General features: G+C 43.0%; 1 protein-coding gene across 1 annotated transcript in view; it reads left to right on the top strand.

The window, feature by feature from the left end:
* Positions 1–2,077: 2,077 nt before the first annotated feature.
* The window catches only part of Gpr158 (G protein-coupled receptor 158), a 361,348-nt gene continuing 344,679 nt past the window's right edge, over positions 2,078–18,746 (top strand). The window contains exon 1 of the mRNA XM_069998300.1: positions 2,078–3,395. Within this exon, the coding sequence (XP_069854401.1) occupies positions 2,491–3,395 (905 nt within the window). The 5' untranslated portion in view covers positions 2,078–2,490. The remainder of the gene's footprint in view (positions 3,396–18,746) is intronic.

Genomic DNA, 18,746 nt, shown 5'->3' with positions numbered 1-18,746 from the left:
GAAAACCTTCCAAGTTTGTTCTGGGTGCTCAAGATACTAGAGTGGTCAAGGTAGAGTTTTCTTTTCTTTTTTCTTCTTTAGAGTTCACATTCCATTACTTAGGTACTGTGATAACTTGTGTATGGTTTGTCTCTCAAAGGCTCATTCACTGGGAGCTCAGTGAGGTGGTGTTGAGGTGGTAGAGACTTTAAGGACTGAGTACTAGTAGAAACCAATGGTTCTTGGGACCTTTAAATGGATTAATGTATTCTCGAGAGTGGGTCAGGTTTCATGGGATTGTATTCATTCCTATAAGAGTTGGTTATTGTAAAAGTAGCAGTTTGGTTCTTCCTGGGTCTCTTTGTTTCCTATTCTGCTAAGCAATTTGTTTCTTCCTCTTACACATGTTCCCAAATATCATGTCATCCGGGTGTTCTCAAATAGCCAGGCCTTAAACAAACCTCTTTTTTTGTATATTATCAGGTATAATATGAAAGCAACACAAAATAGGCCAAGACATATGTTATCAATAGAGAAGATGAAATGGTGCTTAAAATAAGCACTTTCATCTTGCAAATGCCATATGTGACATTTTTGTTAGTTGGGGATTAAAGTGAATTTTGTTTGTGTCCTTCTTGGAGAATTTGAAAATGTAAATGCATCCATGAAGTATAGGCGCATACAACTCTACATATATACACTATTAGTTTATTTCCAGAATGACACAAACACTCTTTAATTGCTCAACAAGTTTCAATTGGAATGTGTTATGAGATTTCCCAATAATTTAGGAGGTTTGGCATACTCATTGAGGTCTTTTTGTTTGCTGGGTTATTCTAACCTAAAGCAGAACTAACCAGAATTCTTCGTTCTTACCCACTGATTCTAGGAACTCTGTGTCATCACCTTCTGTTCTCACTCAACAGATCCATTCTTTTCCATTCTTTCTCTCACAGTCCACAACTTGTGTCAGCTTCTCTGCCACGTTATTCTCATACGTTTTCACAGGTTCCTCTCCATCCTGGTCCTTAAGAAGAGATGTCTTATATATGACATTATTTTCCCCCTGGAACTCAGCCGGTAGATGTCTCTATTACTCTCTCAGAGCTCTACTCTCTCAGCCTCAGCAAGTAGGTTTTAATCATTTTTTTAACCCACAACAAGGAAGAGGATTTGGTAATTTGCTTAAAAATGAGCAGATGCTCAGGAGGACACGTCTCCTTCCTATGTCCCTCCCCTCCAATTTCAATCAGAAATGACAACTTCTCCCTCTTTTCCAGGAAAAAGAAAAGGCTACTTGAACTAAGCGTGCAGGACGTCAACACCCTCCACCTCGGTACCTCCAAGTTTCCTTGCCACCCAAAGCTCTGACACTTCGCTCCCTCGTGCCCATCCCTTCAGGCTTCCCAGTCATCACAAGAGGGGTGGGTGAAACGACCCTCCTCCTCTCTCTTCCTTCCTCTCCTCCCCCTCCTCTCCCTTCTTTTTCCCTACCTTCCTCTTTTCCTTCTTCCCCATCCTTCTCCCCTTCTTCCTCCTCCTCTTCTCCCTTCTCCTCTTCCTCCTCCTCCCCACCCTACTTCTCCTCTTCCTCCTCCTTCGGGCCGCCTTGGGTTCAGCACCGGACAGCTCCCGCCCCAGCCCCACAAATGGCAGTCAGCTGATTGACAGCGACGCCGACCAAACAGGGAACAGGACGAGTCGCAGCCGCCCTGCCAGGGTTTGGTTGCGGCCAAGCTGTCTCTTTAAACTGGTTTCCTCCCGAGAGCAGGGTGAGGCGGCAGCCTGTGGTTTGTGGCCAAACCTAAAGGCTCCAATTAACCAGCTGCCTGGCCCGGCCCTCTCCACTCCGGAGGGACGCGCGTCTTACGAGGAGGCTCTTCCTTGGCGCCTCGGGAAGGACCGGCTCCCGCGCTGGCCGTGCGGGTCCGAGCGCGCGCGGCCAGCCTCTCCCTCTCTCGCTCGCTCGCTCGGGGCGCAGGGGGGTCGAGGCGGAGCCGGAGCCGGAGGCGGGAACGACCAGCGGCGGGCGGGCGCGCGATGATGGAGCGGCGTCTGGGGCGGCCGAGGTGGCAGCAGCAGCAGCAGCCGCAGCCGCAGCCGCTCTCGAACACACCTCACTGAGAGCGGCGCTGGAAGCGGCCGAGCCCAAAGACGTAAGCAGGCTAACTATAGCCGCGGCGAGCGCCAGGGGGATGGAACCTGTTCGCTCCGGGCTGCGGGGTGCGTAATCGCCGGCCGCCCCGGGCTGGAGCGGGGTGCAGCCAGCCAGCACTGCCACAGGTGATCGCGTCGCCCGTGACCGTGGCTTAGCCAGCTGGGCCGATCTGGAAACATTCTTATCTGAAAGTCCTTTTGGACCGGCTGCCATCTGGAGAAGGGAGAAGACCATCCTCCTCCTCCACCCCCTGCCCGAGTCCCCCCCGGGGGAAAGTCTTCCTGCTGATCACAGCGATCGCCACCAATCTGCGAGTGACTCCGGGCTTCCCTCCTTCCCTCCCTGCGGTCCGGATGGGCGCCATGGCTCGTCCTTTACTCCTTTGCCTCCTGCTCGCTCACCTGGGATCCGGAGCTGTCGGCGCCAGCCGAGACGCTCCGGGACGGCCCGAGGCGCCTCGGGACCGGGCGCCCAGGGGCAGGCAGCACGCGCAGCAGGCGGCTCGAGCCTCTGCCCCGGACCCCTCGGCTCCCTGGAGCCGCTCCATGGATGGCACCATCTTGGCGCAGAAACTCAGCGAGGAGGTGCCCGTGGACGTGGCCTCTTACCTCTACACCGGGGACTCCCAGCAGCTGAAGCAAGCCAACTGCTCCAGCCGCTATGAGTTGGCGGGGCTGCCGGGGAAGTCGCCGGCCCTAGCCAGCTCCCATCCCTCCCTGCACGGGGCGCTGGACACGCTGACACACGCCACCAACTTCCTCAACATGATGCTGCAGAGCAATAAGTCCCGGGAGCAGAACTTGCAGGATGACCTGGAGTGGTACCAGGCGCTGGTGCGCAGCCTCCTGGAGGGCGAGCCCAGCATCTCCCGGGCGGCCATCACCTTCAGCACCGAGTCGCTGTCCGCGCCCGCCCCGCAGGTCTTCCTCCAGGCCACGCGCGACGAGAGTCGCATCCTGCTCCAGGACCTGTCCTCCTCCGCACACCACCTGGCCAACGCCACGCTGGACACCGAGTGGTTCCACGGCCTTCGGCGCAAGTGGAGGCCCCACTTACACCGGCGTGGTGGCTCCAGTCAGGTGCCCAGGGGCCTGGGCCAGAGCTGGAGGCGCAGGGACGCGATCGGTGGAGACAAGAGCCATGTCAAGTGGTCTCCGCCGTTCCTGGAGTGCGAGAATGGGAGTTACAAGCCAGGGTGGCTGGTGACTCTCTCCGCCGCCTTCTATGGCTTGCAGCCTAACCTGGTCCCGGAGTTCAGGTAGGGAGAGGGGGAAACAGTCAAACCCCTAAGTCTCCCTTCTGGTGGTGTCGAGGGTGGGTGCGTGTGCGGGGTGGGGGTGGGGCGGGAGGAAGAACGCACAGCTGGCCCCTCTCTGACACTTTTCTCTCCCACTTTCAGATCAAGGTCTTGGGCTGAAGGATGGCCCCAGCTGGCTCATGTGTTTAGGGGTGAAAGCACCCCGCGTTTGTCAGCTTCAGGCACTTGAGATGACCAGTTTCCCTGCAAAGGGGCCAGGGAAGGCGGAGCCGAGAGACCTCGCAGCCTCTCGGTGCTTCCCATCACCCCAATGTAAGGGAAGGAAGGGAAGTCCCCTGAGGAGTGGTGCCATTGAACTTGGGGGAGCTTGTGGGCACGGACAGCAGGCTGGAGTGCTGAATGTCAAAAGCCAGGAGAAAAGGGAGCTGGAGAAGAAGCGGAAAGCGGAGTTCCTTGTGGCTGCCCCTTCGGGGTAGCCTCTGCCTGCTTCCTGCCTGTGTAGTTTGGGGCACCAGTTTGCTGTTAGTCAGCGACAGAGCTTATAATTAAACCTGTGCTATCCCCTGGGCGCTTCTGACCACTCAGCAATGAGTCACTCACAGCAGCAGAGCTGTCTGGAGGATCCAGACTTGGCATTTTGGTCAGTGTGTTCTTACTATCCAGCTTCCCTCTCTTCCCCATCCCTCTTCTTTCCTTTGGTGCCTTAGTTCTCTTGTTCCCTGGGTTAGGTTTACCTCAGGGTTCCTTGTCAATCCTTTCTATGCTCCCATACTTTATTAATGAACCTAGAGTTATCCCAGGGAGGAAGAAATCAGTCCTAATGGAAATGAGCAGCGCCATAGTTCCTGTTTGGAGGTGCAGTATGGCATTTGAGAGAAGGTGATAGCTCGGAGTTATCAGGTGGTAACTTCTATCTTAAGAAGAGCCTGACCTTTGAGGTGAGGAGCTCCTGGAAGCAACCTTTAGGAATGATGCAATGGCTCATGCCTGTAGCTGCTAAGATCTGAGGATTGAAGTTCAAAGCCAGCCTGGACAAACAAAGCTGTGAGATGCTTAGCTCTGCTTAACCACCAAAAAGCTGGAGTTATGGTTCAAGTAGCACTAGACCTGAATAAAAAAAAAAAATCTCAGGGACAGAACTCAGGTTCAAGCTGCAGGACTGGCGCGCGCGCGCGCGCGCACACACACACACACACACACACACACACACACACACACACACACACACAAAGAACAGATGCAAGCAAGGTTTGGGAGAGGGCTATAAACTGACTTCTCCCTAAGTCCCACGATGGGAAGCTCTGGAAAGAAGGTGTTGGAGGTGGGGCTAGGTTGCTTCTTTCCCTTCGAGGGCCCTGGGAAGAAGTGAGAAAACCGCATGTGGGTGTTTCTGCACTGACACAGCTTCCATCAGGATGTGACCTGATGAAAATCATCAGATTAAGTAGTGAGTGATCAAGAGGGAAAGTCAGAGGCTTAGTCATCTTGGTACTGCCTGTTACTGCTGAGTGGCCTCAATCAAGTTACTGAATCTTCCTGAGAATCATGCAATGATGAATTCTGTAGCTTTTAATGTTAACAATACTTGAGGAGGCATACATGAAAAATAAGCCCCTTTCTTGGACTCTGTATGACCTTATGATTCTTTTAAAGATCATGTCTCAGGGCTGGGAAGGTGGCTCAGTGGTAGAGCGCTTGCCTTGCATGCACGAGGCCCTGGGTTCAATTCCTGAGTACCAAATAAGCAGGAAAAAAAGCCAGAAGTGGTGCTGTGGCTCAAGTGGTAGAGCACTAGCCTTGAGCTGAAGAGCTGAGGGACAGTGCCCAGGCCCAGAGTTCAGGCCCATGACTGGACCCCCCCCCCAAAAAAAAAGATCATGTCTCGAACCACAACAACACTCCTTCTTTCAGAATCATCTCATTTCCTCCTACAAGAGCTGAGCCCAGCTTTGAATCTTTGTCACAGTGCTTGCTCAAAAGGAAGCCAACAGATAGATGCCATTCCACTGCCAACAAAGAAAGCTTTTAAAGAGTCTTTCAGGGAGCATGAGGGTCTGTCTGTCTGTCTGTCTGTCTGTCTGTCTGTCTGTCTGTCTGTCTGTCTCTGTCTCTCTCTCTGTTTCACCCCAACCTGACTCTTGTCTTTCTACACATTCAGTCTACGTCAGGCTCTATGCCTCTTCACAGGCACTGCCTTATTTAGTCCTTATAACAATCCTATGAATTTGGTTTTATTTTAGTCAGGTGTCTAAAGCATGGAGGGGTAAATTTCTTGCCCAGAACTACACAGTGGTTAAATGATAGAGCTCGGATTGAAACCCACCTCATCTTGTAATGATGAACCACATTTGGTGAAGGTGGCCTAAAGGTGTCGCATTCAATGTAGCTGACATGTAATAAAAAGGAATGCATTTCCAAGAAGACGAAAACCATTCATTTTCACAATTGTTTTTCTAAGGACCAAAAAGTAGGTTACCTAAAAAAACTAGTGCCTTACACTAGCCAAGATGAAGGACCAAGGACACAAAGAGTCTGAGGTGGACTTCCATGGCTCCTACATATTCTTAAATATGGAGCTAGTTTAAATGCTTTCTTCAGCCAAGGCACAAAACCAGGATATTTAGTAGCTGGCTCTTCACAGAAGTTGGCCAATCTTAAGAGCTCTTCAAACAACAAGATAAGAGCTCCTAGAGCATATTTGCCCCATGTCCCATGCTCTTAAAAAATAGTGTAGAAACTCTGCACAGATGCTCATTCTAGAAGCAAAGCAACCTTAAAGGGATCAGGAGTTTCCACCTGTTGTTTCTTAAAGAAGTTGAACCAGAAAGGTGAGTGAGTTATCACAATATCACAAATCAAAACTGTAACAACAACACAAATGGAAAGCAGCCCCTCTGCTTCTGGTTTAGAAATATGCTTTAGTATACATCTAGGTAATACTTTCTGGACCACTGCACATGAACTATGTTGGGTACATATCACGTTCCTTTTGAGACAGGGCCTTGCTAAGTAGCCCAGACTACCCTCAAACTCACGATCCTCCTGCCTCTGCTCCCAAATGCTAGGATTACAAGAGTGTATTGTATTCTCCACTATCTTTTACAACAAAAACCTGCCCACAGAACACAGCCATAGAGTTTTTATAAAAGATTATTATTCTCACATTAGAGATACTTAAACAGGCATTCTATGTCTCTTCACACTTATGAAAGTTTTGTGGTTAATACTTTATTGTCTAATATGTGTAACCTAGGCATATAGAGCCGGGCGCTGGTGGCTCAGGCCTGTAATACTTGTTACTCAGGAGGCTGAGACCTGATGATCGTGGTTTGATTCCAGCCTGGGCAGGAAAATCTGTGAGACTCTTATCTCTAATAAACTACTCAGAAAAAGCCATAAGTGGTGCTGTGGCTCAAGTGGTAGAGTGAGACTCAGAGACAGTGCCCAGACCCTGAGTTCAAGCCCCAGGACCAGCAAAAAAATTATATAGATAAATAATGTTAAATAGGTATAGTATCAGGGTAAATCTGAAATAATTTTTAAAACCATGCTTTGAAGCTCTAATAATGATTTTAAACACGTAGAGTGTTATTTTCAAAAAGACTCATGTGTAATGAAAAATCCACTGATAATGACTTACTCATGGAAGAAAAATGGAGGCAAAACTTTGTAGCTAAAATTAAAAAAAATTTATTATGAAAATACTGTACAGAGGAGTTACAATTACATGGCCAAGATAATGAGTACATTTCTTATCAAGCATTATTGCTTCCTCCTTTGTTTCCCCTTCCTATCCCTTCCCATATACCACCCCCCCACCACCAAAGTTGTATGTAGCTAAAATTCTTGCTGAAGATCAATTAACACATTCTTGGATCTTATAAGATTCAAGAATTTAAGTTAATTACATTGTATTTTGTTTTTAGAAAATATAAATTGAAGCCAGGTGCCGGTGGCTCATGCTTGTAATCCTAGCTACTCAGGAGGCTGAGGTCTGAGGATCATGGTTCAAAACCAGCCTGGTCAGGAATGTCCGTGAGACTCTTATCTCCAATTAACCACCAGAAGACCGGAAGTGGCACAGTGGCTCAAGTGGTAGAGCGCTCGCCTTGAGCTGAAGAGCTGAGGGACAGCGCCCAGGCCCAGAGTTCACGCCCTACAACCGACAAAACAAACAAGAAACATTTTTACTTGTGACATTAGATTTGTGATGTCCTTATAGTGTTTTACTTAAGATTAGAGTTCTTTGGTTTTTGTATTAACTTTTTTCTTTGTGGTATTTAAAGTTCTATAGAGTTGGATCCCCATTTTCTGGCGGTAGCTGGAAGTATTCATTGCCTCAGATGGATAAAAGATGCTTTAAGCTGGATGCCAGTGTTTCATGCCTGTAATTGTAGCTATTCAGGAGGCTAAGATCTCAGAATCAAGGTTTGAAGCCAGCCTGGACAGGAAAGTCTGTGAGACTCTTACTCCAATTAATCACCAAAAAACTAGAAGTGGTGCTATGCCTCAAGTAGTAGAATGCTAGCCTTGAGCAAAAGGAGCTCAGGGACAGCACCCAGACCAAGAGTTCAAGCCCCAGGACCAGTACGCCACCCCTTCCCCCCCACAAAGATATGTAAGTGTTGTGAGTTTGAATGAACCTGAGTTCCTTTGGGAATCACTTTTTTTTTTTTTGACAAACTGAGCAGAACTCTGGGATTCATTTGGTTTCATGTCACTTTGCAGTTGAGGACACTGTCTCAAATAGCTGAAGGAATTTGTTCAATACTTATTGAGCACCTGCTATAAAAATTGCATGTTTACGTATAAGTTCCATGCTTAGAATGCTTAATTACTTTCAGAAGAATGGAGCAACCTACCAAAGACGACACTGGTAAGTTGGTGAGCCCAAATTAAATGTGTATCAGCTGTCTGAGGTTTGTGTAATTTTCCTGTTACCATATGCTGCTTTCTTAATTATCTAATTCTGTTCCACTTAAAACAAATTAAAAATAGAGGCTGGTGGCTCATGTCTGTAGTCCTATCTACTCAGGAGGCTGAGATCTGAGGATAACATTTTGAAGCCAGTGAGGCAGGAAAGTCTAGGAGACTATCTCCAATCAACTACTCAGAAAAAGCCAGAAGTGGGTGCTGTACCTCAAGTGGTTGCGCATTAGCCTTGAGCAAAATGAAGCTTAGAGACAGAGCCCAGACCCTGAGTTCAAGCCCTGGGACTGGCACCAAAAAAATAAAAATAAAAATGGAAGACAACATTGACTAGAATTAATCTATTTATCCCAAATAGGTGATACATCTTTACTGCTTTTTGGTGAATCATACAATTAAGTGTCCTGAATTGTGAGAAACATGACAGTTTTGAGTTAAAAGTCCAACTTTCATGTCCAGATGTCTGCTTCTTCATAATTACAATGTGGTACAGGCTTGCTCATCTACAAACCCAATACCTCTGTACTAAGAATTCTCAAGTGGTCTGGCCGAGTGAACAACAGGAAACTTTGAAAACAGGTCTGATCCATGTGACTCCAGGATCCTGAAAAGTGATATTGATGAGAGGAGAATGACCCATGTGGTGTTTGGTTTTGTAATGGTAGTAATTCTCTCACAGAGTATTTACAGAAAGTTCAATCCATGTAAACAGAGTTAACCATATAAGCTAATGGAAATGAGAACTCCATTTCAAAATAACTATAAGTATGTTATGAGTTTCCAGTTCTTAAAACATTCCCTCCCACAAGTGTATTTAAGTCAATATGGAATTGTTTCACAGATTTCTAAACCAAGGACCTCAATATAAATCTGTAATTTCCCCTAAGATAATCAATGTTTGGACATTTTAGAGTTTCTTACTTACTCTTAAAAATGTTCCGTTTTCAATTTGCCTCTATAATTAGCTTTAAAATTTCAGAAAGAACTATTTATTTTGGTGTGCCAGTGACACAAGATTTTCTTGCCATGTTCTAGAATATGCATTTGAAAGCAGAAGCGGGACTTCCAAGATTGCTAGCTGAATTATAAGAGAATATGCTTACCCTCTAGAGAAGGAATTTGTGTCTTCACGACACTAACTTTATGGCTTCAACTTCTTAATAACCCGAATGGTTTTCAACTTCAGAAGGGCAACTGTTTGTTATACACTGTTCAGGTTTTAAGGCTTTTTATTCAGACTTCAGAATGCAATTAACCCTAGCAAACATTGCATTTGGTGTTTATATTTTAGAATACTGGGATACCATGAAGTATGTTGCTGTTATTTTGTAGTTCTTTAGTACTGCAACATCAAGGCTTGAACTTTTTTCTCTCTTTAATTCTGGCTGGCATTTGAAGGATTTTTTTTAATGCAGAATCACCAATACAGTACACTAAGGTGTTTACAACTTAGGCAGCTTGATGGTTACTATGTGCAAATAGACAATTTACTGGCACTAGGGCTGTGTTTCAGAGAGTTTAAAACCAGCAGTGTTATTAAGCTCTTTCCCAGCACATCAACGTCACATACATTGGTGAGGTTTATTTTGCTGATCTTTCAGCCTTATCTGCTCTTCACTTTTCCTTAACAATTTATTTCTGTATGCAATTTCCACTCTGGTTAGAGATTTACTCATTGTAAGTCTTCCTATAGGAAAAATAAAGGTCTATAAAAAACATTTAGGTGTGGCCGGTTGTCTGTGGCCAATGACTATAATCCTAGCTACTCAGGAGGCTGAGATCTGAGGCTTGAGGTTTAAAGCCAGTGTGGGCAAGAAAGTCCTTGAGACTCTTCTTTCAAATTAACCACAAGGAAGCCAGAGTAGAGTTATGGCTCAAGTGGTAGACTGCTAGCCTTGAGCAAAAAAGCTCAAGGACAGTGCCCAGGCCCTCAGTTCAAGTCCCAGAACCAAGACACAAAACAAACAAAAAACATTTAAGCAGAGCGCTACTCCATGAAACACTTCTTTAATTTAGAAGTTTTAATCTTCTTGGTAAAAAAAATCTTTCAGTACTTTTCCCTTCCTTCCTTCCTTCCTTCCTTCCTTCCTTCCTTCCTTCCTTCCTTCCTTCCTTCCTTCCTTCCTTCTTTCCTTCCTTCCTTCTTTCCTTCCTTCCTTCCTTCCTTCCTTCAATGCTAAAGCTGTACTAGCTTTAATATAGTAGTACTATTCTATACTGTAGTATACTAGTATAGAAGTTATGACTGAATTTATTGTTTATACTTAAGAATATGACAGTGCCTCAAAACAATCCCAGAATGCATCTAGTTGGATGCATTTAGTTTAAGCACCTTCAGTGTAGGTAGTGTTTATGAGCTTGTATGTGATTTAACCTCATACCTGGAAAATTAATTTTACCAGGTAACAGTGTGGTTACCTAAGTTTTTTTTTGTACTTTTTTTTATTGTAAAAGTGCTGTAGAGGGGTTACAGTTACATGAACAAGGTAATGAGTACATTTCCTTTAAGCATTGTTGCCTCCTCCTTTGTTTTCCCCCTACCATCCCTTCCCTCCACCTCCACAAGTACCCCCCTCCCCAATCCCGAAGTTGTAAAGTTCGTTTTCAACATAGTGTTTTGTACATCTCATTGTTACAATGGGTCAACCTGTATCTTTATTTAAGTATTTTGTTTTTTCCCTTCCCTCCCTGAATTAGAGAAGCGTTATACAAGATGCAGGGCACCCACATCAAATACAGTGAAACTAGGGATTATATCCTGCCGGAGGAACATACAAAGTAACAAAAAATCACCTGGTACATTATAAATACGTTAGAAACAATAGCAAGAAAAAAGATATTTGTGTCTCTATCTTGGGGTTCATTTTGCTTAACATCATCTTATATGGTCATATGTATATAGCTTTTGGCCTTTTTTGCTTGTCCTACACATGTACTAGTTATTGCAAATAAGGGAAACCATGGGACCTATGTTTCTTTGGGCCTGGCTTACTTCACTTAATACAATTTTTTCCAAGACTTTCCATTTCCTAACTAATGGGGCAATGTGTTCTTTCTTATGGAGGCGTAGCATTCCATTTTATATATATATATATATATATATATATATATATATATATATATACACACACACACACACACACACACACATATATGTGTGTATATATATATATATATATATATATATATATCACATTTTCTTGATCCATTCATCTACTGAGTGGCATCTGGGTTGGTTCCATATCTTAGCTATGGTAAATAATGCTGCAATAAACATAGTTGTGCTGGTAGCCTTAGTATGGCCTTGTTTGTGATCGTTTGGGTAAATGCCCAAAAGTGGGATTGCTGGGTCATAGGGGAGCTCTATGTGGATTCTTTTATTTCTCCCCTCCTTTCCTCCCTTTCCCTTCTCTGTCTTTACCTCCCACACTTTTCCTCACCCATGCAAATAGGTAAACATAGTTACTATGATTTTGAATTAATTGAGATTTGGTTAATTTTTATTGATTATAATAGCTGTTGTAACTTTCCTCATTAAAAAAATATAACTTAAACCTGGTGCTGGTGGCTCATGCCTTTAGTCCTAGCTATTCAGGAGGCTGAGATCTGAGAATTGTGGTTCAAAACCAGCCCAGGTAGGAAAGTCCATGAGCCTCTCATCTCCAATAGCCACCAGAAAACTGGAAGTGGAGTTGTGACTCATGTGATAGAGTGCTTGTCTTGAGCTGAAGAGCTCAGAGACAGTGCCCAGGCTCAGAGTTCAAGTTCTGTGACCACCAAAAAAAAAAGTCTCATGGGTTTTCCTGTCCAGGCTGGCTTCAAAGTGCAATCCTCAGATCTCAGCCTCCTGAGTAGGTAGGATTCCAGGGGTAAGCCACCAGCACTGGACTTGCTATTTATCTTAACAATTATTTTATTAAAAATGTAAGCTATAACAAAACATATAACCACATTTGCTTTTTAGTGCATATGAAATACCTAAAATATTGAGCCAGACACTGCAGAAACTTGTATTTTCAGTTAGGTAAGACTTATGAAATTCTTTCCCATGACATCTGGACAAGTTCACTTCCACCATGGGAAAATAGCTACAACCGTAGGAATAAAAGACTACTGATAGACTCATTTATGAAGAGGTATATGTGTCTCTTCTTTTTAAAGTGATTAAAAGTTTCTCGATGGAAGTAAAATTTTGTGTAGCAATGACTGGTTTTGGTCAATGAGATTTAAACAGAATTATAGTAGTGATGAACATTTTTTCCAATTTGTGGTTTGGAATAGAATGAAGAATTTAGTTTCCCTGTTATTTGGTGCCTTAGATGATACCATTAACACTTTGAGCAAATGATCCTTTGTAATGTGGGCTGATATATTCATTTGGGGGCATTAATAGCACCTCTTTATCTACCTGTTGGCTACCAGTTGCAAGCACACATGGATGACCATACCTATAAATACTTTTAAATATCCCTGCTTGTATGGGACAGGGGGCTGGCTTTGTAAGCCACTCATGTGGATGAACATATGTGACATAACCTAAAACATGCTATTTAGAGGGTGTCCTTATTTCAAGGATTCTTCATGTTTGTGTATGTGTATGTAACTTGTGTGCATGTTTATGCACACATACACATATATATGCATATTTATTAGTTTTTCAGATCATATTTCTACTTACATACAGAACTCAAGAATGAATAAAAGCCTGTACCATCTGATGGATTATTGGAAGTATTGACTAATTTATATTTATATGTCATTAGGGCTCAGAAAGAACATCCACAAGATTATTGGTATAATTTGTTGCTAAGTATTATTTCACTAAATACAGTTAACTGTTTTATAATTAACATTTTCCATTAAGAGATGACTTCTAAAAGGAAATTTGTGTGTGTGTGTTTGTGTGTGTGTGTGTGTGTGTGTGTGTGTGTGTGTGTGTTGGAGTATCTAGGGGAACAGAGAAAGGAATGGAGTCTATAGAGGACTAGGGAGGAAAGAGAGGGGAAGGGAGCTAATAGTGATGAATGAGCAGATGAAAAACAATGACTAATTTATGATGTTGTGTTATATCATTTTACTTTTTCATAAAGCTCTCCTTACCATGGAGCCACTTTATGTTTATATAAAACTGAACTACTAGCCAGGCACCGGTATCTCACTCCTGTAATCCTAGCTATTCAGGAGGCTGAGATCTGAGGATCATGGTTCAAAGCCAGCCTGGCCAGAAAGGTCTGTGAGACTCTGATCTCCAATAAACCACTAGAAAACCGGAAGTGGCACTGTAGCTGAAGTGGCAGAGTGCTTGCTTTGAGCTGAAGAGCACAAGGACAGCGCCTAGGCCCAGAGTTCAAGCCCCACTACTGACAAAAACAAACAAACGAACAAAAAAACCTGAACTACTCTTCCCCAAGAGATATTCAATTTGAGAAATTCAATTCCTGGAGATTTTATCACTACAGTTGACTGCTTGCACTTCAGAACTTTATTTTACAATATAATAATGATTGTTAGGCTAATCCAGGGTTATATCATGAAAAGGACCATAATATTCTTATATATATATATATATATATATATATATATATATATATATATGTATACACACACACACACACACACATATATTTAAGTACTTTATGCCACTTTAACTACTTATTCCACTCTAATTTGTTAGGAATTTGAACTTATTAATAGAAATGAATTTTCTAGAATGACCAAAGTGTTTTATTTATGTAGATATTATTTAAGACTTTAGTATACATATTTAACTGATGATTAGAAGCCTGTTAAGTTAGAAGAGAGTTTGCAAAAACCATGACCATAGGATGGATATGAATGTTTAGGCCTCACAAAACACATTACTTTGGTGCAAACTGATGAGGACTTTCACTGCCCATCCATAATCATAAAATCACATGAGGTAGGGAGTGAGAGGACAGGCATTTGCTGCTTGTACACAGTGTTAATTACGGAGAAATGAGAGGCAATGAAGAGTTTGATCCAAGCTGGCTCATGGAAACAAAAATAAAGATTGTGATTTTTCTGAGTAAGGCAAACATTTGAGAAGGCTATTATAGCTATTGACTGAGAAGTAGTTTTGTTGAAAGACTCCAGGAAATAGTAACCATCACTTGTACTAGCCATGGTTATAGTAAAATTGCAGTTGAATAACAGGTGCAAATAAAAAGACACAGAGTAACCAAATAAAGTTTAATTTGTGCTAGTTACTGACTGAGTATAAATCTGGATGGGCAGGACCACATGAAGAGTCTGATAAGGTATTCTTAGTCCCTCAGTTCTTGTGAATGGGATAATAATGGAGGTAGGATCATGAGTCTATATTAAAACAACATCTTTAAAATTCAGTAGCTGCTCCTTAAACACAAAGTTTGAAAAAAGTAAATAGTATTTGATAAGGTTAAAACTTATATAATGCTGGGCGCCGGTGGCTCACACTTGTAATCCTAGCTACTCAGGAGGCTGAGATCTGAGGATTGAGGTTCAAAGCCAGCCCAGGCAGGGAAGTCTATGAGACTCTTATCTCCAATAAATCACTAGCAAACCGGAAGTGGTGCTGTGGTTCAAGTGGTAGAGTGCTCACCTTGAGCTGAAGAGCTGAGGGACAGCACCCAGGCCCAGAGTTCAAGCCCCACGACCGACCAAAACAAAACAAAGCATATATAATTCCTATTGAACCTTTGGGATGTGAGGCTAAATTCAAATAATGTATCCATGGACTTCATGAGAAATAATTTTTTTCTTTTTTTTTAATTGTGAAAATACTGTACAGAGGGATTACAATTACATGAGCAAGATAATGAGTACATTTCTTATCAAGCATTGTAGCCTCCTCCTTGCCTCCTTTGTTTCCCCTTACCAGCCTCCCCACCAAAGTTGTAAAGTTATAAAGTTTGTTTTTCGACATAACGTCGTGTACATCTCATTGTTGCAATGGTTCCACCTGTATCCCTATTTAAACAATTTTTTTCCCTTCCCCTCCACAACTTATACCAACATCAAATACAGTGAAAACGGGTTATACCATGGGGGAGGGACATACAAAGCAACAAAGAAATCATCTTATAAATATGTTAGAAACAATAGCAAGCAAGAAAAACCATTTGAGTCCTTATCTTGGGGTTCTCGCCTAACATGAACTTATCTGACCATTTCTGCTTGTCTTAGACATACACTAGTTATTGCAAATAAGGGAAACCATGGGACCTATGTTTCTTTGGGCCTGGCTTACTTCACTTAACAGAGGGTGAACCAATTCAGCAGTGATACTCACTAGACACTATGTTGAATATGAACTATTCAACTTATGGGGGTGGGAGGTTGGGAGGGGAAGACCTGGGAAAAAATAAGGGAGGGGGTGAAACTGGTCAAAAAGAAATGTACACCTGACTTATGTAACTATAACCCTCTGTACATCACCTTTACAATAAAAACAAATTTTAAAGAAAAAAACACATATAATTCAATTTACAATATTTCAAAAATTCAAAATTGTTTAGTGACTTCAGCTTTAGTCACTGAAAAAATTTGGTTCTGGCCAATCTGAAGTATGCTAATCTTTTGAATGACACTATCAGTATGACAACGTTTACAAAAACAGGGAAGTCACAGGTAAGCCTCAGAAGGAGAAAGTACTGAGCTGTGTATTCCTGATTCTTCTTCCCTTTATCGTTGGCTCTTCTTTGTTTTCTTGATGTTAAACCAGGGCAGCTCATGCAGGCAACATGCTTCTGTTTTTGTCTCTTCATGTAAATGCATGGTTCCTCAAGCAGTTATAAGCATAGCAGGAGTTCAAGAACTGGGTTTTATAACTGTCTGTCTTCAGTGTCTTGTGCAAGGGCCACACTCATCTCAGGGAGGCAATATGGAAGAGTGTCTGGGAGGAGGGGCTTGGGGATTAGAGACCTAGGTTTTTAAAGTCTCCATTTTTACTTATTCTGTGACACAGGGAAGTTATAGGCCTAACTAACTCTCTGTTGTTCAATTTCCTCATCTATAAATGCATCCCCTTTATTGATGTAATGAGTAAAGAGGATAACACTTCTGGAATGTGTAATTGTTTTAAAGATTATAACATATAATTACATGTACCTGAAATTGGGCTACAGGTGCTGTGGTAGAACAATCCACATGACAAGACAACATCCATGATCTCACTGACTTTTTTTTATCGGTATGGAGAGAGAGAGAGAGAGAGAGAGAGAGAGAGAGAGAGAGAGAGAGAGAGAGAGAGAGAGAGAGAGAGAGAGAGAGAGAGAGAGAGAGAGACAGAGAGAGAGAGAGAGACAGAGAGAGAGAGAGAGAGAGACAGAGACAGAGACAGAGACAGAGACAGAGAGACAGAGAGACAGAGAGAGAGAGAGGGAGAGAGAGAGACAGAGAGAGACAGAGACAGAGAGAGAGAGAGACAGAGAGAGAGAGAGAGAGAGAGAGAGAGAGAGAGAGAGAGAGAGAGAGAGAGAGAGAGAGAGAGAGGGAGGGAGAGGATAAATACTCCAAACCAAAGAAAAACATATAGTTTGAATCCAGGGCCTAGTGCTCTACCAGTTGAGTCACATATCCAGCCCTGATTTGCTTTAGTTTTTTCTCAGGTAAAGTCTTGCTTTTGTGCCTGGAGCTGGCCTCTGGCCCAGAGTTGCAAACATACAGCCCCCCAGAGAGCGGGGACTATTGATGCATGCCACAATTCCCAGTTTATTGACTGAAGCAGGGTATAACTTCTTGATTAGACTGGCTTCAAATTGTGAGTCTCCTGATATCTGCCACCTGAGAGCAGATGATACTAAAAGTGTAAGCCACCATTCCTGGCCTAAAATAATAATTATTTATTTTTTTTGTTCCAGTCGTGGGGCCTGGACTCTGGGCCTGGACGCTGTCCCTCAGCTCTTCAGCTCAAGGCTAGTGCTCTACCACTTGAGCCACAGCGCCACTTCCAGCTTTTTTCTTATATGGTGCTTATGTGGTGCTGAGGAATCGAACCCAGGGCCTCAGGCATGCAAGGCAAGTGCTCTACCACTGAGCCACCTTCCCAGCCCCTAAAATAATAATTCTTGATGGGATCAAGTGCTACAAGGAAATAGAAGCACCTGCTTATAGTCAGGTACATAACTTGTTGCACCCACAGCTCTCTTACTATATGGACATTAGATAGGATAATATGGTGGAGAATGGCTGAGTGCAGAATAGGATGCATTTAGCAGAGTGTTCAGGAGAGTGAAGGTTTCTTTGAAGAGGTGACCTTGAGCAGAGAAATGAAGGATGAGAAGGAGATAGTTTTGACAAGCAGAGGCAATCTTCCATATTGGAACAGCAAGAGGAAAAGCTTTAGACAGGAATGAGCTTCTAGTGTGTTTGGCACAGAAAGGAAGCAAATATTGCTGGAATGTAATGAGATGTGGGTAAATGGCACAAGATGAGAGTAAGGTATAGAGAAAGTGCTTGAAAAATGATTAAAGTGTTGTGGTAATGTAGAAACATATTAAGTGCTTAAAAGCTCTACTTTAGTAACATAAAATGTGAATGTTCTCATCTGTTTCTTTGGATGGTTTTAGTGTACAGTTCTGGGTTTATTGACTGGTTCTCTTTTTCCCCTCCTCCTTTCAGCCTTGGCATTCTTACCTAGTGGCTGCTTTAGCTCTGGGAGTTTGGCTTTTTCAGTTTCTCTGAACAGATATTAGTCAAAGAATAAGCTATTTCTAGTTGCACCATTCTTGAATGTGAATGGCTATATTGGGAAATACAAGGAAGGTGAAAGTTGAAAATCTAGAATTTCTTACCAAAAAAAAAAATCAGGTTAGTGCTTTTGTTGCTTCCAAGCTTGTCTCTGGGTAAAGTGAAACACTTCTCAGACACAAACAGCAAGCGAACAAAAGGAGAGGCAAAGTAAGTAAACATATGGCAGGACATTTCCTCTTTTTACCAGGATGGCTGCCTCTGCCACCGACATCCTGCAGGTCCCTGATCTCTTTGAAGCCAGTGACTGGTAGGCTTGCTTGTCATTTCCTGACATACACTTGGTTGCCTTTTATGAGACAAGGTGCTGAGGTCAATCAGAGGCACAGGCCCAGAAGTGAGATTGGGAGAGGCAGTACAAGGGCTATAAACATTAGGAACATGAATTTGGAGATAAACTCTGCTTGACAGGGAAAAGACGTATAGGTAGGAATGTTTCTAATTATAGACACCATTAATAGAAAAATCATCATTAGCTTCTGTAGCAAATGTGGAATTTAGCTTCTTCATTTTTTTGTCATTTCTCTGTGGTTTCTGTTGTTTTAGTAGCTATTTTCATTTAACATTTTTGTGATTTTACTATAAACTTTAGATGATATTTTACATCCTTTTGTTTCTCTATTCTTATTACATATACAAAATATTTTACATAATTAAAGATGGAAACATTAA

Source organism: Dipodomys merriami, unplaced genomic scaffold (genome assembly GCF_024711535.1).
Source record: "Dipodomys merriami isolate MVZ:Mamm:240054 unplaced genomic scaffold, mDipMer1.0.p SCAF_51, whole genome shotgun sequence".
NCBI classification, from domain to species: Eukaryota; Metazoa; Chordata; class Mammalia; order Rodentia; family Heteromyidae; genus Dipodomys; species Dipodomys merriami.
Note: the sequence above shows the minus strand (reverse complement) of the source record. Positions and strands in the feature narration are given on the sequence as shown.